Source organism: Miscanthus floridulus, chromosome 10 (genome assembly GCF_019320115.1).
Source record: "Miscanthus floridulus cultivar M001 chromosome 10, ASM1932011v1, whole genome shotgun sequence".
Lineage (NCBI taxonomy): Eukaryota > Viridiplantae > Streptophyta > Magnoliopsida > Poales > Poaceae > Miscanthus > Miscanthus floridulus.
Genome location: NC_089589.1, coordinates 69647647 through 69672471, shown reverse-complemented (window position 1 = coordinate 69672471; position 24825 = coordinate 69647647). Strand labels below are relative to the sequence as shown.

The 24825-nt window shown below is 44.2% G+C and overlaps 2 protein-coding genes across 2 annotated transcripts; both read right to left on the bottom strand.

The window, feature by feature from the left end:
* Positions 1-16167: 16167 nt before the first annotated feature.
* LOC136485981 (heat shock cognate 70 kDa protein-like) lies at positions 16168-17211 on the bottom strand. Its single transcript, XM_066482759.1, has 2 exons — positions 17170-17211; positions 16168-16660 (listed from the first exon to the last, which is right to left on the bottom strand). Exons 1-2 carry the CDS (start codon positions 17195-17197, stop codon positions 16371-16373), a joined length of 318 nt encoding a protein of 105 aa, XP_066338856.1. The 5' UTR covers positions 17198-17211; the 3' UTR covers positions 16168-16370.
* A 2101-nt stretch (positions 17212-19312) lies between these two features.
* On the bottom strand, positions 19313-21746 carry LOC136484841 (amino acid transporter AVT1H). Its single transcript, XM_066481801.1, has 2 exons — positions 21395-21746; positions 19313-20553 (listed from the first exon to the last, which is right to left on the bottom strand). The coding sequence occupies exons 1-2, from the start codon at positions 21663-21665 to the stop codon at positions 19406-19408; spliced, it is 1419 nt and encodes a 472-aa protein (XP_066337898.1). The 5' UTR covers positions 21666-21746; the 3' UTR covers positions 19313-19405.
* Positions 21747-24825: the final 3079 nt, after the last annotated feature.

Below are 24825 nucleotides of genomic sequence, written 5' to 3'. Positions count from 1 at the left end.
AAAGTTGGAAATGAATGGAGGATCAAATGCTAACCAGACGCTGGCCTCGGTGTGACCGAACGCTGGCCGTAGGGTTCGGTCAGTTCATTTGATCAGCTGTCTACATTCGGTGCGACCGGACACTGAAGGGGTCATGTGACCGGACGCTGAAAGGCAGCGTCCGGTTGACTCCAGTAAGGTTCTAGAGAAGGGAATCTGCGATCGGACGCGTCCAGTCAGTACTGACCGGACCCTGAGGGTTCAGCGTCCGGTCGAGTCCGGTCGACTCCAGTAAGGTTCTAGAGAAGGGAATCTGCGACCGGACGCGTCTAGTTAGTACTGACCGGACTCTGAGGGTTCAGCATCCGGTCGAGTCCAGTAAGGGTCTAGTAAGGGTTTCATGCGACCGGACGCGTCTGGTCAGTGCTGACCGGACCCTGCCAGCGTCCGATCAACTCTTTTTTACTGGTTCATGGGTTGAACTGACCGAAGCGTCCGGTCAACACGATCGGAGCGTCCGGTCACCCCGCAGAAGCTCATAACGGTTCGTTTTTCAGGCTGCCTTATAAATAGAAGCTCCACTCGTGTGTGGAGTCACTTTTGCTCATTCCAACAGCTGAGAAACACGTTTGTGAGTGCCAAGAAGAGCAAGGTCCTAGTGAGGTGATTGAGATTTGAGAATCCAAGAGAGTAACCTCATTAGTAAATCAAGAGTAGTCAAGTGTGCATCTATCTTCTCATTAGGCTTCGAGTGGTCAAGTGAGAGTTCGTGCTTGTTACTCTTGGTGATCGCCATCACCTAGACGGCTTGGTGGTGGTTGGGAGGTTGGTGATCACCCGACGGAGCTTGTGGGTGACCCAACCCAAGTTGTGAGCGACTTTGGGTGATTTGCCGTGACGGAGTGTCGAAGAATCAACCCATAGAGAGCACTTGATCCTCGCGTGGATCAAGGGAGAGCTACACCCTTGCACGGGTGCTCCAACGAGGACTAGTGGGGAGTGGCGACTCTCCGATACCTCGGTAAAACATCGCCGCGTTCCTCTCTCTCTCGATTTACTTTGAGCATTTACTTTGAGCATTTACTTTAAGCAATTCAATACTTGTCTTTACATTCATAGAATTGCCATGCTAGAGTAAGTTTGGAACATAGGGTGTAAGTCCTTTGTGCATTAGTTTGATAGAAACATTTTTCTAGGCACAAGGGGTTAATTGGGTTATCCGTAGGATTTGATTATTGCAAGAAAATTTAGAATTAGCCCAATTCACCCCCCCTCTTGGGCATCTTGATCCTTTCACCCTGCCTCTCCTTATATACTCTGGAGGCATAGGGTTACAAGGGAAGTATCCTATTTGGTACTATACAATAGCTTGCGGTGCACACCGAGCAGCGCCGTGTACGCCTTGATCTTGTGAGCTGGGCCACATCTGATGGTGCAGCCCATGTCTTGTCTTTGTGGATACCGGGGGCCATACCCCCACAGCTAGTCCCCGAGCCTGATAGTAGGTGACATAGTCACATGGTGCCAGGGTTAGAAAGTAGAAGACCAGCCAAGCAGGCAGCCAGTCCCCGGGCATAGCCTCGAGATGAGAAAAGTGCACATTCACCACAAGGTGAAGTGTGCCCACTTAGTCCTCGAGCCTGCCAGAAGATGTAGAATGAATCTTGTAGCAGGGTCAAAGAAAAAGAAGTCTGAAAGCTTTGCTGACATCACCCAACATGCTCGTATCAAGACCCTAGATGTGCTGCCCAAGATCAGCACCCTAATCCGAACAGCATGGAGCAGCTTGATAGCACACCAATGAGACGTAGCAAGATCCGACCAGCAAGGGCGATGTCTGAGTGCCAAGGAGTCCCCGGCATAGCTGGCGATGTTCGACCACCGAGGAGTTCTCGGTGAAGCTGGCGAGGTCCGAGCACCAAGGAGTCCCCGGTGTAGCTGGCGACATCCGAGCACCAAGGAGTCCACGGTGTAGCTGGCGATGTCCGAGAACCGAGGAGTCCCTAGCGTATGCTGGCGATGTCTAAGCACTGAGGAGTTCCTGGCATAGCTGGCAATCTCCGAGCACCGAGGGGTCCCCGACATAGCTGGCAACGTCGGAGCACCAAGGAGTCCCCGGCGTAGCTGGCGATGTCTGAGCACCAAGGAGTCCCTGGCATAGCTGGCGATGTCCGAGCACTAAGGAGTCCCCAGTGAAGCTAGCGAGGTCCGAGCACCGAGGAGTATCCAGTGTAGCTGGCGATGTTCGAGCACTGAGGAGTTCCCGGCGAAGCTGGCGAGGTCCGAGCACCGAGGAGTCCCCAGTGTAGCTGGTGATGTCCGAGCACCGAGGAGTCCCAGATGTAGCTGGCGAGATCTGAGCACCAAGGAGTCCCCGGCGTAGCTGGCGATGTCCGAGCACTAAGGAGTCCCTGGTGTATGTTGGTGAGGTCCGAGCACCGGCGTAGCTAGCGACGTCCGTGCAGTGAAGTGTGCCCACTTAGTCCTTGAGCACGAAGAATCCGAGCACCGAGGAGTAACTGGCGTAGCTGGCGATGAAGCACAAGTGACGAACAGTCTGGTCAACTGGTTGGCGGTGAAGTGAGCATTGAGTAGAAGCGACCAATGAATAGTCCGATCAATTGTTCAGCGATGGAGTCCATGAACCAAGTGGTCCGACTAGTTGATTGGTGGAGAAGTCTGAGCACTAGGTGATCCGATCACCTGGACGATGATCCTACAAAACAAATATATAGAACGGGTAATACATGATGTAAAAATATATGAACTCCGAAGAAAAATCAGCAATGGCGATGAAATAGCTTATGTACCTCGGCGATCAGTTGGTGTGAAGATGTAACTATATTTAATATAAACTGCCCGACCAGTTAGTGTGTAGCTGAGTCTCCAGCGCTAGCTAGCCTGTTAACCATAACGCTGAGCGCAGAGCCTGTGCACGTATAGGAGGAACAGGCATGACCAAGGAACCACAGCCGACCACCCATAACATAGAGCACGGAGCCCATAGCATGTGTAGGGAGGAGCCAGAGACAGGGTCGTCTCTGGAGGTGTCCGAGCGTCAACATGACTGTTCGAGGGTTCCAAAAATTGTTTGGGGAGCAAACATGGAGAAACACAGCTCGAAGAAACATTACGGCGATATACGAAGATTGGAGAATATTTAGAAAAATATTAAATCATGACTCAGCTTTAGACAAAAAGTCTGGTCGACGACGTATGGCGTTATCTGGTCGGTGACACAGGCATCTCGCTTAGCGGCTCGCTAGATGGCTTGGATGGCTTGCTTAGCGGCTCGCTTGGTAGCTTGACGTAGCCGAACCAGGTTGATCTCATGTTGAAAACGTAGATGAGCAGCAGTCGATAGATGAGTCACATGAAAGATCATCCCGTACGTGCTTGTAGATGAGCCTCTCGTCGTTCTCCAAGTAGGCACATGTGTCGGCTTGCATGTTGGAGGCAGGTCACGAAGATATTCATCGGTGCATGCATGATGCAGGCACACATGCACACACATGTGAACTCCAAGATCTGGATTATTTTCATGTCATCATTCGTAACTTCCTTGCTTGCTCGCCTAACGTCATCTTGCATGGTGCTGCGTGGTGTCGTTGCCGATGCCATCAAATCGGGATCACGTGGAGACGCTCTGGGTCGCTGGCTTTGCTTCTTCGGTAGACGCTTGTTGATCCGATCTGGTAGGAAGGCTCATGCGGGAAGCACAGCGAGTCCCACTGTAGATCATAGTCACTATTGCCGAAGGACATTGTCGCAAACAACATTGATCTTGAGATCCCATCTGGCCCGCCATGGATCAAACACACACCCCTACCTGGCGCGCCAACTATCGACAGAAGATGCTCGACAGTCCATCCAAGGGGTATCCCACGATGGTAGATTTGTCGTAGAGGTGAGGGAGATCGTGAGCGAGATGGTAATACAAGCACCAAGATACAAGATTTAGACAGATTCGACCGTCAGTATGACGTAATACCTACATCATGTGTTCTGAATGTATTGCATTGAGATGTATATAGATGTCGACTAGGGGACCCCAGCCTCTCCTTATATACTCTAGAGGGGTAGGGTTACAAGGGAAGTATCCTATTTGGTACTATACAATAGCTTGTGGTGCACGCGGAGCAGCGCCGTGTATGCCTTGATCTTGTGGGCTGGGCCACATCTCATGGTGCGGCCCATGTCTTGTCTTTGTGGATATCGGGGCCATACCCCCACAATACATGTGAGCATTCCACTAATGGATGTCTTACATGTGCCTTCTTATGCAAAATACATCAAGGACATCATCAATAATAAATGGCCATTGCCGTCCACGGAGGTCGTCAAGCTGACAGAAGAGTGTAGCGCTGCTATACTCAAACGTCTACTTGAGAAGGACCTTGGGTGTCCCACTATCACATGTTCAATCGGCACCCAGCAATTTGATCATGCCTTGGGTGACCTTGGGGCAAGCGTAAGTGTTATGCCTAAGATCATCTTCGTCAAGTTGAACTTCACCCACCTCGTGCCTACGCCGATGATGCCCTAGCTAGCCGATTCCACGTTCTGCTACCCAGCAGGGATTACCGAAGATATCCCAGTGAAAATCCAGGGGTTACTTTGTCCCAAACGACATTGTGGTGCTAAACATGAAAACAACGAAGGAATCGCCCCTCATCCTTGGGCAACCATTCCTCAGAACCGTGGGATCATAGATTGATGTTGGAGCTAGAGAAATCCGCTTCAACATCAACGGCAAAGAGGAAAAGTTTGACTTTTGGCCCAGGCAGGAGCAATGATCCATGATAAGAATCAAGTATGGGCCGAACCCACAAGGCATAAAGGAGGTCAAAATTCAGCCTCAACTGGTGGATAGCCTTGTCAAGAAAAATAAAGAAAACAAAAAGAGGTCGGTGCCAAAGAAAAACAACCCAAAGAGAAAGAAAGAAATTCCAAAGGTTGTTCCCACACCACCAAAGAAGGAAAAAAGTGTGGAAACAAAAAGTCCACCACCACACCACCAAAAACCAACAAAATGGTGTGGAAACCAAAGAAGGTGCAACCATCCGAGTCTACTCCCCCGAGCACGGATGTACCATCCTCAAGCTAAGAAATGAAGGGAAGAGAAGTCCTGCCCATTGGACTCTAAACAGTGAGCCATTGCCGAAGGTAAATCGGTAGTTATCTTTTATACTTTGCTTAATAAAAATTTACTTAAAATTCTTATATAATAAAACTATAGATCATGCTTTAAATTATGCCAAAAATAAAAACAATTAGTTCACCCTCTAGAATCAAACTCACCTTGTTCCGTACAAAGCATGTTATGGTTTGGGGTATGATTTATAGCGATCATACTTTCATAGGCTTTTCAAATTAAGCATGGTGCTTAGGTTGTTTAGCCTACCATGATTAAATTGAAAAGTAGTTTGATAATTGAACTAAAACTACTAAGTATAGACATGGATGAGTTAAAAGTAAAAAAATTATGCAATAAAACAAATAATGTACCACGGAGTCATCACCAAGCATCCCGGACCATAGGCCTAAGCTAGCTTGGGGGAGGACCCCCACAGAGGTACCTTGTATCTTTTTCACATTTTTAAATTCTTGTATTTATTTTCTGCATTTATTATTTAGTAGCATATAAAAAAATCCTAAAAAATTAAAAATACCAACAAAATCAAATATGATAAAAATACCAAAAATACGAATTCCACTCTCATATGTGTTTTAAGAATGTTTAGTTTCTCCTATGTACAAATGATGAATAGTTGGCTCTATTTATAATTCATATGTGCCTAGGTTATAACTTAGTATTCCCCAAGATTTAAGTTTGTTGGCTAAAAATGTCTCATCCTGAAAACTTGAAAACTTGTAGGTTTGCAAATGCATTCCTCATTTTCTAAGTTGTTGTGAGTTATGATATGGTACAAATAGAATTTACTATGACTTTGTTCTAAGAGAAACTTGACATCCGAAGATTTCATTTTCAAAAATGCTAAAATTCAAAAGTTCCTCAGTGATGATGAATACCTACCAAGGCCATATGACATGATATTCAAATTCAAATCTTAGTCATATGCTACTTATTATTATATTGAGTTTTGTCAAATTGTTGTGAACCTTGTTGAGATTCTCGTCATGCACCCATGATAAGACTCACGTACACCCACAAATAAATTGCTGACTCTTACACTAAGAGTTACGCAAAAACATGCTTTTTCTGTCCACCAAATAATTACTCCATTCACTTTATCATGTGTCTCTCTCAAAAATTTCATGTACCAAAAAGAAGGATATGGGCTATGCTAAAAAAAGAGAAAAGAAAAAAATCCATGCCAAAGAACATGAGGAAAAGAAAGGAAAAAGAAAGAAAGAAATAAAGATAGCCCATACTTTCAAATAAAAGGCATTCATCAAAAAGAGAGAAAGTCATGATTCAAGGGAGTTCCAAAAATGCTGATGAAGATAGAGAGATCTTCAAGCTGGTGCAGATCGATTCTACGCTGACCACACCAACGCCCGCTACAGCAGATCTGATCTTGGAACCGCCTCTGAGGTCATCTTCACCAACAACTCGCCGCCTGCTGCCCCGCTACTCAAGGAAGTAGGTCGGCAACGATGATCTGATTGCATCCATTGATCAGGTCAGCCAGAAGCTCATCGACTGCCTCTCCCTCAGGGAATCGGCTTTGACAACTCTGGTTCAGCGCCGACCACCTTTCGATTCCGATCTATTGAATGCCGAATGGGAAACTCCAGGGGATACGACCACCATCCATCAGAGGGACAAATTCACCAACTAGATAACGCCATACACCGCCGACCAGATGTTCTGTCTAAAGCTAAGTCACGCTTTAATATTTTTCTAAATATTCCCCAACCTTCATATATTTCCATGATGTTTCTCCAAGCTGTTTTCTCCATGTTTGTTCTCCAAATGATTTTTCTTTCATGTATACCATCTTAATGATGACATACTGGCTAATCCTAAGGCAAATCCCCGAACAGTCGTGTTGATGCTCAGGATGTTCCTAGAGACAGGCCCTGTCTTCGGCTTCTCCCTACACTGTGCACTGAGCTCCTAGCCTCTACGTTAGGGGTGGTCGACGGTGGCTCCTTAGAGACGCCCTGCTCTTCCTAGATGCACACATGCTCCACGCTCCGCGTTATGGTTAACAGGCTAGCTAGGGCTGGAGACATAGCTACACACTAACTGGTCGGACGGTTTATATTAAATATAAACACATCTTTAGAATAACACTAAGTGTTCACACCAACTGATCGCCGAAGCTGCATACTCTATTTCATCACCAATGCTGATTCTTCTTCGAAGTTCATATATTTTATTTTTACATCATGTACTACCCATTCTACACATTTGTTTCACTAGGGGCGTGGTTTGATCAACGAGCTTATGCTTAGGGACTAGACAAGATGATCATCGTCTGGGTGGTCGGACCACCTATCGGACGGACTTCATCACCAACCAACTGGTCGGACTGCTCGGTACTCACTCCTGCTCAGCGTTCACTTCACCGCTGACCAGTTGGTTGGACTGCTCATCACATGGGCTTCATCGTCAGCTATGCTGGGGGCTCACCAGCTACGCTGGGGGCTCCTCGGTGTTCGGATTCTTCGTGCTAGCATCGTCAACTAAGATGGGGACTCCTCGGCGTTTGGATTGTTCATCGCTTCATCGTCCACTACACTAGGGGCTCACCAGCTAAGCTGGGGACTCCTCGGCATTTGGATTGTTCGTCGCTTCATTGTCCGCTATGCTTGCCACAAAAACAGACTTATTGATGAAAAGACTAGATGATCATGCGGACGAGAAGGAAGCCATGAAAGGCACCGTCTAGGCCATGGACACACACATGACGTGTGAGGTCTGTGGTGAAGTTAGCTACTCCAGGAATGATTGCCCCGAGATCCATGAAGAAGCTTCATACATCAACAACATGTTTCACCAATAGAACAATAATGAGTGGAACAATCAATCCCACCCACAAGGAGGTAATTTGAACTCAATTCAAATTTCAACTCGAATCAACCTTCCTTAAAAGACCAAGTGCTAGGTCAAGCAAAAATTAATGAAAATCTTACTAAAAATCTAACTTTTAATGATAAAATGCTAGAAAACATTAACTCTAAAATTGATGGTCTATCTTCTATCAAAAATCAATTGAGTTTTAATAAAATGATAGAGACAAAGTTAGCTCAAATTGTTGCCTCTATTCCTGTTAATAATGAAGGGAAAATCCCAGGGCAACCCGAGAATTCTTTTGAAAAAGTTAATGCGGTGACCACGAGGGGTGGTAAGTCCACTCGTGATCCACAAAACCCTAACCATAAAACTAGGAAAGGCATAAAGGCAACAAGAAGAAGAGCCGGCACCATCAACAAAAACACAAAAAGATCAAGAAGAAGAGGAGGAAACGACACCTCAAGACTTCATCGACACCACTTATTTGCCGTTTCCCACAAGAAACTAGGAAGCTAGGCCATGGACTGAGCAATTCGCTCGTTTTGTGGAAATGATAGAGAAGATACATGTGAGCAGTTCCACTAATAGACATCTTACATGTGCCTTCTTATGCAAAATACATCAAGGACATCATTAATAATAAATGACCATTGCCGTCCACGGAGGTTGTCAAGCTGATGGAAGAGTGTAGCGCTGCTATACTCAACTAGTCTACCTGAGAAGAAGGACCCAATGGGTGCCCCACTATCACATGTTCAATCATCACCCAGCAATTTGATCATGCCTTGTGCGACTTTGGGGCAAGCGTAAGCATTATGCCTAAGATTGTCTTCGACAAGTTGAACTTCAGCCCACCTCGCGCCTACACCAATGATGCTCTAGCTAGCCGATTCCATGGTCCACTACCTAGCAGGGACTTGTCGAAGATATCCCGGTGAAAATCCAGGGTTACTTTGTCCCAATCGACTTTGTGGCGCTGGACATGAAAATAACGAAGGAATCACCGCTCATCCTTGGGCAACCATTCCTTAGCACCACGGGAGCATAGATTGATGTTGGAGCTGGAGAAATCCGCTTCAACATCAATGACAAAGAGGAAAAGTTTGACTTTCGGCCCAGGAAGGAGCAATGCTCCATGATAAGAATCAAGTATGGGCCAAACCCACAAGGCAAAAAGGAGGTCAAAATTCAACCTCAACTGGTGGACAGCCTTGTCAAGAAAAATAAAGAAAATAAAAAGAGGCCGGAGCCAAAGAAAAACAACCCAAAGAAAAAGAAAGAAATTCCAAAGGTTGTTCCCACACCACCAAAGAAGGAAAAAAGTGTGGAAACAAAAAAAGTCCACCAACAAAATGGTGTGGAAACCAAAGAAGGTGCAACCATCCGAGTCTACTCCCCCGAGCATGGATGTACCATCCTCAAGCAAGAAATGAAGGGAGAGAAGTCCTGCTCATTGGACTCTAAACAGTGAGCCATTGCCGAAGGTAAATCAGTAGTTATCTTTTATACTTTACTTAATAAAAAGTTGCTTAAAATTCTTATATAATAAAACTATAGATCATGCTTTAAATTATGCCAAAAATAAAAAGAATTAGTTCACCCTCTAGAATAAAACTCACCTTGTCCGGAAAAAGCATGTTATGGTTTGGGGTATGATTTATAGCGATCATACTTTCATAGGCTTTTCAAATTAAGCATGGTGCTTAGGTTGTTTAGCCTACCTTGATTAAAATGAAAACTAGTTTGATCATTGAACTAAAACTACTAAGTATAGACATAGGATGAGTTAAAAGTAAAAAAAAAATTATGCAATAAAACAAATAATGTACCACGGAGTCATCACCAAGCGTCCCGAACCATAAGCCTGAAGCTAGCTTGGGGGAGGACTCCCACAGAGGTACCTTGTATCTTTTTCACATTTTTAAATTCTTGCATTTATTTTCTGCAATTATTATTTAGTAGCATATAAAAAAATCTAAAAAAATTAAAAATACCAACAAAATAAAATATGATAAAAATACCAAAAATGTGAATTCCACTCTCATATATGTTTTAAGAATGTTTAATTTCTCCTATGTTGAAATGATGAATAATTGCTCCATTTATAATTCATATGTGCCTAGGTTATAACTTAGTATTCACTAAGATTTAAGTTTGCTGGCTAAAAATGTCTCATCCTGAAAACTTGTAGGTTTGCAAATGCATGCTCATTTTCTAAGTTGTTGTGAGTTATGATATGGTACAAATAGAATTTACTATGACTTTATTCTAAGAGAAACTTGACATCCGGAGATTTCATTTTCCAAAATGCTAAAATGCAAAAGTTCCTCAGTGATTATGAATACCTACCAAGGCCATATGACATGATATTCAAATTCAAATCTTATTCATATGCTACTTGTTATTATATTGAGTTTTGTCAAATTGTTGTGACCCTTGTTGAGATTCTCGTCATGCACCCATGACAAGACTCACGTACACCCACAAATAAACTACTGACTCTTACATTAAGAGTTACGCAAAAACATGCTTTTTCTGTCCACCAAATAATTACTCCATTCACTTTATCTTGTGTCTCTCTCTCAAAAATTTCATGTGCCAAAAAGAAGGATATGGGCTATGCTAAAAAAAGAGAAAAGAAAAAAATCCATGCCAAAAGGCATGAGAGAAAAAATGCATGCCAAAGAGCATGAGGAAAAGAAAGGAAAAAGAAAGAAATAAATAAAGATAGCCCATACTTTCAAATAAGAGGCATTCATCAAAAAGAGAGAAAGTCATGATTCAAGGGAGTACCAAAAATATTTAGAATTAGGACTTTATGAAAATTCCACACACTTGCATGTCTTGATCAAAGTGTATGACTTGCATCTCCTTGAGGTCTGGTCTTTGACTTAGCAAAATATGTGATGCAAGTATGCCCCACTTTCATACCTACCCAATACTCCACTCAAAGCCTTTAGTGGTAGGATATGAAAAGAAGGCAAAATATCAAATGCCTTGATGAGGTTTCATACACATTGAGCGATCGAGAGAATCATTTGAGGAACTTACATTTATTTTGCAAAACTTATAAAACCGCTCGATAAATTGTTAATCGAGGAATGAATGATTGGTGATTCTGTTACAACCGTTCTATCTTGCAACCTCCCAAGAACTTGGAATAGTTATACGCCCCACAGGGGTCAAGGTTAAGGGTGGATAAAATGCCAACTTATTTAAATCACGGAATAATGCATTGTTATAGACATGGCTCTTGTGAATTGTATCAACATAGTAGCAACTCCTGATCAACAACCAAGTACTTAGCAAAGGTTAAGCTTGGGGGAATTGTTGGCGGTCACTAACGACAACATTCGACCACCAATTATTATCCAAAACAAGAGAAATAAACATACTTTTGACACATATGCATGTACTATTAACCTAGTTCCACTTGTATTGGAGAAAACATGTTTTGCAGGACACATATTCAAATACAAGCGGAAAATGAATAAAATCAAGCAAAGGGCATAAACAGAAAGCGTAAAGCAGAAATGCGCGAATGAAAGAAATGGAGAAAGCCCACCTACATAATTTACGTGGGCAGAATACCACCGTGGATAGGGTCTAGGCCCACCTAGGAACCGACCAGATGAAGGCAGTCGCAAGGCGGGCCCACCAGGGAGTGGGCGCACCCTGGGTGCGGCCGCATCCCCACCACCTCCTCTCGGTCCCACTCTTCTATGGCGGTTGCATGCCACCATGCAGAGGCGGTCCACGGAGATTTCCTAATTTACTAGCACTGAAACTAATGTTGTATCACTATATACAGAGGGCTAGAGCTCACCTCTCTCACACACAATCATTTGGAGCTACACCTCACTACCCTACTTTTGTACTCTTTAGCTTTAGTTCTTAGTAGTATTTGGAGCTAGCAAAGCTACTTGGAGAGCTTGTCTCCTTGGAAGAAGAGAAACTTTGGTATGAATAATACTATGAAGAGTTCTTCCATATTCATGCTCTCATATCCTTTATATAGTAGTGCATATGAACTACATTATAGTTCTCATGTTATAATCATGATATATGAACTAGTATATAGTTTGGGTGTCATGATCTTAACATATTCAACTTCATGCCTCAACATTCCTATGACTTGTATGAGTAGAAGTGGAACTAGGGTTGAGGTGATGGTTCATCGTTCCTTCAAGTTTGCCCATATTCTTGCTTGTCGATCCATAGGGTCAGAGTCCCGAGGGCATATGGATTGTTTCCTTGTACACAGCTGTGGTGCTCGGGTGCACGGGAACCTTCGGATATGACGGTGCCCCACGGTTTAGGGGTAGGCGGCAGGTGGTGACAACCATGTTCGTCCCTTGTAATCCCCCACATTCGGGTATTCGTGTAGGTGTTCATAAAGTCTCTATGGTGTGGCAGACCAATGCCCAGGGATCTCCCTGTCCATCTCAAACTTAGCTCTAACTATAGTCATATAACTTGTATGAGCATTAACTGTTCATTGCACGGCTATATTAGAACATACCGGCTCCACTTAGGAACATTCTTTTATTCTTTGTTTTTCTTTTAACCCTGAGGTTAGCCCAGATGTGTATCCACTATCCTTGATATACTATTTTTACTCCTGTCATGATCTATTGGTTTACTTATGCAAGTATGTAATCTTGATCATGCTCATGCTAGAATCTGCATACCTTGGCCTCCTTTTGGAAAATATAAATAACAATACCCTAAATACTTCCAGGTAAAATGCTACAACAATAGATCCGTACGCTTGCAGATATTGTCTATAATCCTTAAGGACTATCGTAGTTGGTGTTTCTTGGCGGCGTTGCTAAGATTAACTCAATCTTAGTAATGGTGTTAAGAAATACCAACAGACATTTCTGGCGCTGTTACCGGTGATGGACTTAAAACCTCCTCACTTGGAGATTGTGCTAAGAAATGCCAACAAGCATTTCTGGCATTGTTGCCGGGGATGGACTGAAAACCTCCTCACTTGGTGATTGCTTTAAGAAATGCCAACAACATACATCAAATGCAGCTTTATTTACTACTTTGCTAATGACTCCAACTCTGAGAACAAGGGAACATAGGGAACATAGTAAGGTCTGCCAATGAAGTTTGGCACGATGTCACATCTACCATACGGAATATGATGTGTAGGGATAACATCAAATTCCATTTTGGGTGAACTATAACTGCTGAGTAGCTCGACTCATGATCCAAGTAACCAAATTGAACCTTAGTCTTTGCAAACACCTTATGTATGCTGACAGTATGCTTCAATGTCCATTTATTTGTACCATAGTCTTCAAGGATCCAGATTGAAAGCTTGGACATATTGCGACCACTAACAATACATTCACACAAGTGACCCTGAGCTTGATGGATGCAGTGTCTGAAACCACGCGCCCTGTTAGGAATTTTCCTCCATGTCTTTTCCTCCATATCCATAGCAAGTATGTGATGGCCACCCATTGCGTACCCCATATAGTGTAGACCACCGTTAAGAAACATAGTTTCTGATTTGTCAAATGTCACCTGAGCCACCTTGCCCCATTTAGATTTCGATCCATGCTGCAGTTTTAGATGAGTACATGTCCAAACCCACGCACTCACCATCATCATCGTCCAAATATTCAATCATATGGAAGTGCGAGGAGGCTGTCGGATCAAACCCCAATCAAGCCTCACCAACAGAATGGATGCTAGGCGGCAGTACCTTCAACTTCTGGGTTGCTGGATTGCAGACAACATAGCGGTATCCACCAGCCCCAAGGCACCAGCATAGGATGAGGCCATTACAACAATTGAGACAACTACATTGTCGAAGGAGAAGGGCAAGGACATGGAGGGGTGTTCACCGGTGATGCTGGTGTAGTATCGATGGCCGTTCTCAGTGTTGTAGAAAAAGCCAGCCACAGTCTGAGGCATCAACTTATTGTTGTGCGAGATGAGGCATTTCTAGGAGCGACAGACACATTTACAGCAGAACAAGGAGCGGGCGGGGAGGTGGTGGAGGATCTCAACAACGACATCATCCGTGAGGCTAGCCAGTACGTTCCTCTTGTTGGGGGCCTCCTCTATTTTGTCAGTGTGCAGTAGGATGAGAGCTTGCTCAGTAATGAGATCACTAACGAGGAAAATAATCCAACAAAGATAGGTATAAGAGGACGACAATTACAATGGTTTTGAAGGCAGAAGCAATGGGCCTGTTTGTTTGCCTAGACAGATAGGTATAATCAAGCAAGCATTTGACAATTAACAGGCCTAGTTGCACATAGGCATTTACAGTAACAAAACTGAACATATGCAGAAAACCAACCAGTGTCACCTCCTAGTTCTTTTCATCATCATATCATTGGCCTAACCAGATCTCTAATGCTAGAATATTTCTTGTATACCTCATGTCTAAGCAAGGACCAAAACAGTGAAGCGAATAGGAAAGGCGAGAAAGGAGACCTATGGATTGGATCTATCGCCTCTGTCGCGGCACACAACGAACATGGACGCCAATGCCGTCGCGCTCCACCGGCAAGTCCCACCGCGTAGCCTCCAAACGGACGTCGGAGCCACCACAGCACATCGAGGATCCTCGACCACCGCCACTAGTCTAACGGGCACAGATTTGTTTCCACTTAAAGGGAAAATATGCAATATAGGTCAACCTGTAGGGCATCCACACAGAGAATATAATACTATAACGACTCCAAAGACATGTCAATACAACTAGACATCTAGCTCAATGGTAAAGACCATGCATTCCTTCCTCCGGGTCCCAGGTTCGACTCCCAGGCATTGAGGGTTTTTTTGAATTTATTAGAGCTCGGTGGCACAAAAGGTACAAATGACACGCAAGTCGTCGGGTCCCATAGGTCGGATGGAGATGAAGAAAGGCCCCACAGGTACACGTGACACGTGAGCCATCGGGTCCCACAGGTCGCATGGTTCCACAGGTACACGTGATACGCAAGCCGTCGGGTCCCACAAGTCAGATGGAGATGGAGAACGGTCCTACAGGTACACGTTACACATAAGCCGTTGGGTCCCACAGGTCGAATGTTGAAGGGTACCGTAGGTACATGTCGGATGGAGAAAGGACCGAGCGGAGACTTTTATGAAGAATTACAAGCATCACAGATGAGTAACTACAGATCCCACAGGTACACGTCGGATGGAGAAGGGTCCCACAAGTACACTTCGCATGAAGAAAGGATCGAGCGGACACTTTTATGATGAATTGGAAGCGTCACGGATGAGTAACTGCAGGTCCCACAGGTACACGTCGGATGAAGATAGTACTGTGTGGAGATCTATGACGAAGCGTCGTTCGTTACAGATTGAATATTGTTCGTCACAGATGTGTAATTAGTTCAATGACGAAGTCCTGTTTGTCACAGTATTAAAGGAGGTCATCACAGATGAGTCGCGCTAGTGATCTGTGACGAAACCCTGTGCTCTTCTATGACATTTTTTGTGACGATGCCTAATTTCGTCATAGATATGGAGGGTTGGATGATCGTCACCACTGATCTATGATGAAACAGAAATATTCTTCATAAAAAACGATCTTCTAAGACAGTTTCGGATTTGTCATTAAGATTTTCGTCATAAAAATGGATATTTCTAGTAGTGTAAATCTTAGACCCAGATTCTCTTTTTTCAGGAATGAATCTCTACCCAACAAGCCCTAAATTCTGTATTCAAGAACAGCTTCATGTCACTGTTGATTCCTCCAACATCTGACAGTCGATGATCATCAGTCTCAAGCACAGTTTTGGCAATCTTGACTTCTCATCCGTTCGGCTACAAGCTTTACAAGAGGCCAATTTAGATCTGGCAGCAGTTTGTGAGTTGATTGCTCGGGACAACGAAATAGATATAGTATAGTTAGAGTGGTGCACAAATATATATGTGTATATGTATACATCACTATAGGATACAGTAGTTTTATCGAGTGCCAGAGGCACTCGGCAAAGTTCTAAAAACACTCGGCAACTGCTTTGCCGGGTGTAACACTCGGCATACAACACACGGCATCTGTGTGTCGGCAAACAGCTATTTGCCGAGTGTTTTTTATCGCGCACTCGGCAAATGGTTTGCCGAGTGTTAAATTTGACACTCAGCAAAAAAAAAAAGTGGTTTGCCGAGTGTTTTTTCAAAATACACTCAGCAAAGTATTACTGTTTGCCGAGTGTTTTTGGGAATTACACTCAGCAAACCTATTTTCCAAAGAAATTTTTTTTTAGCATATCATTACTGTTTGCTGAGTGTTTTTGAAAATTACACTCGGCAAACTATTTTCCAAAGAAAAAAAATAATTTTTTTCTCAGCATATTTCAGTCCTTAGGCAATAGCACAGCAGTTGGCTCGTTGATGATACGCAGCACATTGAGGCCAGCAATCACCCCAGCATCCTTTGTGGCCTGCCCCTCTGTGAGTCGTTGAAGTGGGCAGGGACTGTCACAACAGCATTCTTGATCGTGCTGCCAAGGTAAGCTTTAGCGATCTCACGCATCTTGATGAGAACCATAGAGGAGATCTCTTCAGCTGCAAACTGCTTCTTCTCACCCTTGTGCTGGACAACAATCATTGGCTTCTCACCAGGCCCAGAAATGACCTTGAAGGGCCACAGCTTGATATCGCTCTGGACACAGGCATCAGAGAACCTCCTGCCGATGAGACGCTTGGCATCTGCATCCAAATGCAATCATGTCAGATATGCATTCCAATACCATACAATTTGAAATGTAACAGAAATCATCCATCAGTTAAATAAAACTTTGATCAATCAATTGAAATATAATAATCCAGAGACTACCTATAACTAATAAAAAATTCACATTAGTTTTCAGTCAAGATGCCACTAGCAGAAAGGCCAATCAAGTGAACTCCAATAATAATAGTAAGACTGTATTCAGAAAACAAATTACACTAGCTGGCTAGCTAGCTAAGAAAAAACAAAAGACTATATTCAGAAAGCAAATTACACCTAGCTGGCTAACTAGCTAAGAAAAAACAATCATCAGTTTTTTCAGTCATGATCATTAGAACAACAAATTACACTAGAAAACATACTCTGAAAACAACTGGAATCCAACTAAACTGGCATAAATGCCAGCAGTTAGTTTAAACAGCTGGACCCAAATGCTAGTAATACAAAGAACAAAAGAATAAAAGCACTAAAAAATAAGTAATCATACCCATCAGGAAAATGGTAGCCTTTCCCATGTTGCAGATGAAAGAGGCCTACATTGTGGACACAGATGTCCAACAAATGCCCAGCAGAATGAAGCCTGTAACATTACAGAGATAGCATAATAAGAAGTAAAGCTTAGACATTCAGAAATAATGAAATGACAACGAGCAGACAGAAACTGGGTGATGAAGAAGGGGAGGGAGGGGAGGGGCCGGATCCGCGGCCGCCGGAAGAAGAAGGGGAGGGGCCGGATCCACGGCGGAAGAAGAAGGGGAGGGAGGGGAGAGGCCGGATCCGCAGCGGAAGAAGAAGAAGGGGAGGGAGGTAAGGGGCCGGATCCGCGGCCGCCGGAAGAAGAAGGGGAGGGACCGGCCGCCGGCGGGGAAGAAGAAGGGGAGGGAGGGGAAGGGCCGGATCCGTGGTCGCCGGCGGGGAAGAAGAAGGGGAGGGAGGGGAGGGGAGGGGCCGGTGCTGGTGGTGAAGAAGAAGGGGAGGGAGGGGGCGGGTGCGGGAGGAGGGGAGCGGCGGGTGCGGGGTGCTGGGGAGGGGAGGCCGGGGCGCGGGTGCGGGAGGAGTGGGGCTGGGGAGGGGAGGCGCGGGATTTTAGGGGCGGATGGTTTTTTTTCTATATTTTTTGGGTTTGCCGAGTGTTGTTTTTGACACTCGGCAAACCTGCTTCTTCGCTGAGTGTCTTTTTATGACACTCGGTAAACTCCCTATTTGCCGAGTGTTTTTTGTTTGACACTCGACAAACTACCCTATTTGCCGAGTGTTTTTTTTGCCGAGTATTTTTAGTATAGCACCTGGTAAAGGATTTGTTTGCCGAGTGCCTGAGAAAATACACTCGGCAAACATAAAAACACTCAGCAAATTTAACGTTTCCGGTAGTGCATATAGTATTTTTTCCATTCATTGTGCTCATATTCTATTTGTTGACGCCACTTGCAGGTTCTGTATCATGATTCAGCAAATGCTGCGTGTAGCTTCCACGCCTTTCTAACTCAAGCCGTGGAGCAACTCGGTTATTGCTGGTACTATGTAGTTTCAAAGGCCACCTCACATGGATTGCAGGGTTATTTGAATTTTTCTTTAGGTCCTAGCCCATTTGTAGTGCCTCCAATGTGTTCAATCTTTGGTAGACTGTCTGCTCGATTTTTGTGAGGCAAAAGAGAGTGCACTAATTCATGCGTTGATATACTTAAATGTCACTAATGTCATGTCACGTGGTAACCAATAGTAGTGGGTGTGCTCCACTTAGTTTAATTTGTAGGAGTGAGACTTGGTTTGTAATAACTCCATTTCTACCTATTAAGTATGTATATATGGTTTTCTAACTATGATGTATTCATATATCTCATCTTGTGAGAAATGTGATGGCAATGAGAATTCTCTGATGCATTATAATTGTATGGTGCGTTATAATTCTGCCAGTTGTGGTATTGAGCTAGCAGTGACACTTAATAATTCACTGCTAGGTGTGGCACTGATCCGGTAGTGCTCTCATGAGTATCACTGCCGGGCTGAAGCATGAACTGACAGTGGTGTGTCTTGAGTGTCACTGTTGGTTCAAAGGATGACCCCACAATGATACTCATGACACTGATGTCGGTTCATGCTTCAACTCGGCAGTGATACTCATGATATCACTGCTAGCTAATGCTTTGATCCGACAGTGATAGCGTATTATCACTGTTGGGTGGGCAGACTGGCTGTAATAGGTCACCCATCACTATCGATTATCCTCTGTTGGAAGCAATTCCGCCGAAGTGATGGGGTTCTGACCCGTCAGTGATTGCGTGTTATGGCATAGTGAAATAACTCGGCTAGGCTCGCACACATACGTACCTGATATCAATGTCGTCTATTTTCAACTTAACCACTAGGCTTAGCACAAGATCTCCCCATGATTAAGGGAGGGTTACATGCGCCATCTGGGTTATCCTATAGTTTGTTACAAATTTCTATGATATCTTATATTTTAGGATAGAGGGAGTACACCATTACATAATAGAAATAGAAGCATCCAAACTAAAAAGGTTCACTAATAAAGAGAAAGAGAAACTGCAAGCGCTTTTGACAGGGGAGCCTTATGAGCCATGCATGGGCTATGAGCCTATGACTAATCAGCAACGGCAGCCACATATATATTTGATGCAAGAATTATATATAGAGCAAATGTGTAATGTGTTACACGGAAGGAATTCTAATGATACGGTGTAGATGGCATCATCATTATATCCTTACGCCGCATGGCCTCTTTGGATACTCTGCACAAGCGACTTGGCCGACGAGATGGTCCCCACCACCGCGAGAACTACGCCGGTCACCATCAACACCACGTTGAGAGTGACGGTGGACTTGGGCACCCTACCCCAGTAGATCTTGAGGTAGAACGCGCAGGGGAAGATGACGCAGATCGCCACGCTCACCAGCGAGCCCGTAAGGCTGAGCACGTACTGGAAGTACGGCACGGAGAGGGCCAGCGCCAGGATGACCAGGAGCGCTGCCGACCCGACTGCACCGCGGACGAACATGCGCGCGCGAGGTCCCATGCCCTCTGGGAGGTGGTGCTGGAGCTGGACGGCAAACGGCGCGAACTCAAGCGCGTACTTGGTTACCGGGGTGAGCACGGTAGCCCACAGCGCGACCTTGGAGACCACGAGATGCGGCGGCATGCTGAGCGTGATCTGAGAGCTCACCGCCGGGCCGAAGAGGCTCGCGCCGACGAACGCAAGAGCCACGTAGAGAGCCGTGACGACGGCGAAGCTCGTAACGGAGACCTTGGTGAAGCTGGATGGGCCCTTCATGGCGGTGTAGATGTTTGGGAACACGATGTGCCCAGCGTAGCTGAACATGTACAGGCCAGACACCGCCGGGATCTTCTCCAGCTGGAGCACGGGGATGTGCTTGCCCAGGTTCACCCCGCCGAACGCGGCGGTGCAGACGACGCTGCCGAAGATGAGCAGCGACATGATGATGCCAGCGAAGGAAAGGAAGGAGATGGACGACAGGTCCCTGAGCCAAAGGCTGGGCAGCGCCACCAGCACGGCGATGATTGTTAGCAGCTGCGTCGCGCTGAGGTGGAGCCACGGAAGGTGGAGGTGGACGCCTGCGAAGACGAGCGGCAGGTTGTCGCTGAGGGAGATGGTGTAGGAGACGAGTGCGAGGAAGATCTCGAGGTAGATGAAGGTTGAGGCAATGACGCGGCCCTTGACGCCGAACGCCTGCTCGCCGATGTCCTGGTACGTTTTGGAACCGGAGTCCTCGTCGAGGCACCTGCCGATGATGTGAGCTGTGTAGGCGCACATCACGCCGAGGCCGATGAGGAGGAATACAGAGGCCCAGCCGCCGTTCTCCAAGGCATATGGAGTGGAAAGCTGCCCCAGCCCTGAAATAAATGGCACATAAATAATGTGGATGATTTTTTGTGCTGCTTATTATTTGCTAAAAAGTTTCAACGTGATGGTATTTCTTCAAAGTAGAGGTCCAACGGTTGGCACAGATGCTAGCCTCTCGTAAAAGTGGGCACATGCTTTATCAACAGTGAACATGAATAATTGTTAGATTCCATTTGGCACGGCTTCTCCACCTGCTCCTAAAGTCGTTTGGAGTCGTTTTATGTCCAACGGGATCAAACCAAACGACTTTACTTAAGGAGCTCCATAAATCGTACAAAGAATATGTGGAGGGTGAAGCCAAAAATAGTGGTTTTACCTCGCCCTGATGACTCTGCATGGGATTCTATGAAAGAATATTTTAAAAAATTCTACATATAGAGCTATTTTGCTAAACAGTTTACCAAAACAGCTTCAGCTTCACCGATGGAGCTGAAGCCTGAAAAGACATCATCACAGATGACGTAGAGCCATGACAAAAGGAGCCTTAATTGTTAATTGCCATGACCTTAGTTCTGGTTAGTGTAAATGAGGACCTTTCGTGTTGGTTTGGCGTCAAATGATCTCCGCTAAAATTTTGTATTTTGGTTGCCAAACTGTGGCCCACTGGCTGGTCAAAGGATTAAACTTGAGAAAATGCAAAAGCTATGATCTAGCCTTGGGCTGTCTAAAATACAGAGAACACAGTAGAAATGAGTGTCACGCAAAATGTGGCAACGGCGGTGGTGGTCGTCCAATAACCGTTATTGGTCCCTTGGTACCAAAGTTCAGGGAAAATGGCTTAACAGTGACATGTGCAGCACTTGTAAGCACTGCAGTTATTATAAATTATACCTATGAGCATCCCAACCATGTTGATGACGGAGTGTGCAAAGGAGCTGTTCGGCTCGCTACGACGCTCCTCACCCTTCACCTCCACGACGGCCACCTTCCCGCCGTCCTGGGCCACGGCCTCCTCTCTGCACTTGCATCGCGTGCCAGCCTCAACGTCGCAGGTCTCACAGCGCCTGCTCAGCCGCTGCAGAGCGAGCTGCGCGCCGTGCACGCTCTCGGTCGCGACCTGCCGGGGCTTGGGACAGAGCGACCAGCACCGGAGACTTGCCATTGATGCTGCTCCTTGGTTATGTATGTATATGTGTCTTTCCTAGGGGCCTATGCCAACTATGTGCCAATTAAGGCTAGGGGCGGCTCGACTGCTTGCTGTAAATATGGAACTAGCTCGCGTCATATATATAGTGGCTTGTAGAGTTATCTTGCAGCGAGATGCAGAGGGAATATCAGCACGGCATCCAAAGCAAGTGACAAGAATGGCACTAGGAGAACCTGGGGGGATAATCTTAAAAAAAAAAACTGGGGAGATACGTATCGTGGGAAGTGGATGGGAACCCATCCAATGAACCCATCGTTCCTTTTGCTCAATTGTCAATTTATTTCAGTATAGCAGGATTCAGCCTTTCAGGAGGTGACCCTTAGCGGATTTTTCATGCTCACCAGATTCATGGAGGTTCTATAAGAAGCTTTGTGAACTCAAAGGAAAATTATACTAGCTCCATGGATTTACTCAGTTGTGGCACCTATCTTTCTGTTTTAAAGATAATACAAGACGCAGGCTGAAACTCAGAGTGACCACCGGATTCTTTTCTTTGCGTGCTGACGGCGTCACTTCTAAGCATGTTTTATGTTGTCTGTACCGGTTTTGTTTCTGCAGATGAGTTCTAGAAACCAGATATATCTTTGCCCATACTTCCGGTGCATTACACTAATATTCAGAGACGCCTCCATTTTTCCAGAGAGCCTCTCTTTTTTTATAGAGACAGCTTAATCAAAAAACCGTCTCTAAAAGTTTCAGAGATGGTCCGTCTCAAAAAAAATGATTTATAGACACGGTTGTGCTTTTAGACGCCTCTGGAAATACTCTGTTTCTAGAGAAGCCTCTATTTTCACCGGCTTCTAGAGTAGTGGTACATATGACAACTTAGATTCAATATTCTTTGATTTAGCTGAAGCATCTCATGTACTAAGCTTTCCATGCTCTCACAAGGGCTTCAATTCAAAATTATCTCTGTTTCATCTTTTGCCAATCATTCTGTGTAGTAATTTGTTGCTTGAATCTTTAAATAGGTGTAGAGTTAGAATGGCAGTCCATCTGATTAGTCCATTCAACAAGTTGTGCAACTATGATTGAAGTATTAATTCAGTTTTTGCATATATATTAGAGATATGGTTGTTAGGTATATATGTGATGTGTATTCTTCTTTGTATAAGGGCCTTATAGTTATCAGGTCAAAAATCAGATGAATTTTAACTCTACCAATGTATATCTAGGGGAGCATATGTCTTCGTCTGTTGCTTGAAGAAACAATATTAGCACACCCACATTTATGTTTGTTTATATAACAGGTGAAGGGAATGGGGTGGCGAGAATACTTCGTTAGAGACATCTCTACAAGTTGGCTTCAAAGGTAGGTATGATTTTGTTTGATCAACATGATGCATTGGTCAAACCTTCATGGTATGCAAGGATTCATATAGGCCTTTATGCATCAAGAGATCACTCATTTAGTGCTTTACTTATCAATCGTGCTCTTTGTAATGTGTATTCAAAAGATTTTTTCATTGTTATGTGATAAGTGAAGGATTAGTTCATCCCTCTACCTCTGCATTGGATTTGAATGCAAACTATAAGATAGGTACATATGTAGATCCATAAAAGTATTTTGTTTATCTGATTTGAATAAACCATTGTTTTAGGTGAGCTGATGCCACTAGTGCAGGACTGAGCATCAGTCCCGGTTGGGAAACCCCCTTTAATCCCGGTTTTATAATAGGGATTGCAAATCCGGGACTAAAGGCTGCCCTTTAGTCCCGGTTCTGGGAACCGAGACTGAAAGTGGACATTTAGTCTTGGTCGCTATTACCAACCAGGAGTAAATGGGCTGCCAGACCTTGCCTAGGGCTGGCACGTTTAGTCCCGGTTGGTGTTTCCAACCGGTATTAAAGGTTTCTTTTATTTTTCCATTTCTTTTCTTTTTCTTTTATGGTTTCTTTTCAATTCAATTCTTTTATGTTTCAATTAGCTTTTCGTATATGAATTATAAGCTGGTAACATAAGTCCATATATACGTGTTCCGTTCGAGCATTATACATAAATAACACACTAAAATGTATGAAACTATATATATATATATATATATATATATATATTTCAAGAGGTTGTACATGCATGGAATATGTACATAATAAAGTCACAAAAAGCTTGTACTTATGTCCTTGGAATTTCATTCAACCCTAATATTCAGTCCTATGGCTACTAGGTAATATTTCTTTTGTCATATTAGTACTCGCCTTTGGGATATATGACCTCATCCATAAGAAATCCTGACAATCCCTCTTGAATTGCTTTAATCTAATCAGCTCGCAGGACCTTTTGCTTCCTCCATTCAACCTTCAATTCGAATGAAAGGAAAAGTATGAATAAATATAATTATATATATCAACATAATGGTAATAAATAAATTGTGTATATTTTTTACATACTTCAAGGATCTCTTCACTTGTTTTCATTGAGTACTGCATGAGGAACTCGCAAACGTAGTATCCACATAAGTTGTTCCCCGATCCCCGCCTCTGCCACTACTTTACGAGAAAAAGATTCATCATCAACCAATAAAGCATGGTAATAATGAATTAAACTAAATAAAGATGCGGTGACCTAGCTAGTACTTTCTGGGTATTGGACTATATCTAGAGGCATGGTCCAATTACCATTATGGTGTTTCTTAGTGAACGTAGCCCAAGCACTGCCCAAAAAAAATAGAGTTATATCAATAAAACGGCATAAGAGTATACAGTGTGCGAGACCAAAATTACCACCGGAGAATATTTATCATATCTTGGTAATCTTCTCGGGGTTTTCTCGCTGAGTCAAAGATTTTTACATGACTCCTGAGCATATCGATGACCAGCAGTATCCAGTAAAAGCTGCATGTTTATACGCAGACATAACTCGTTAACTAAAGTCAACATGGAGTAACTCACTTGAAGTTGTAAGGGAAGAGTATCAGTGTCTTGTCATGTTGGTAATCTAAGAACCTCAACAGATTCTTCTCCACTTGAGGTCGCTATCTATCATATGGAGTAACCATGTCCTTGAATGTGCGATTTGGATCTATGAAACCAACATCAGTCATCCCTTTTTCCTTTAGTTTCAACATCTCATATCTGCATATATAGTACAAAGAATATATATATATATATATATATAT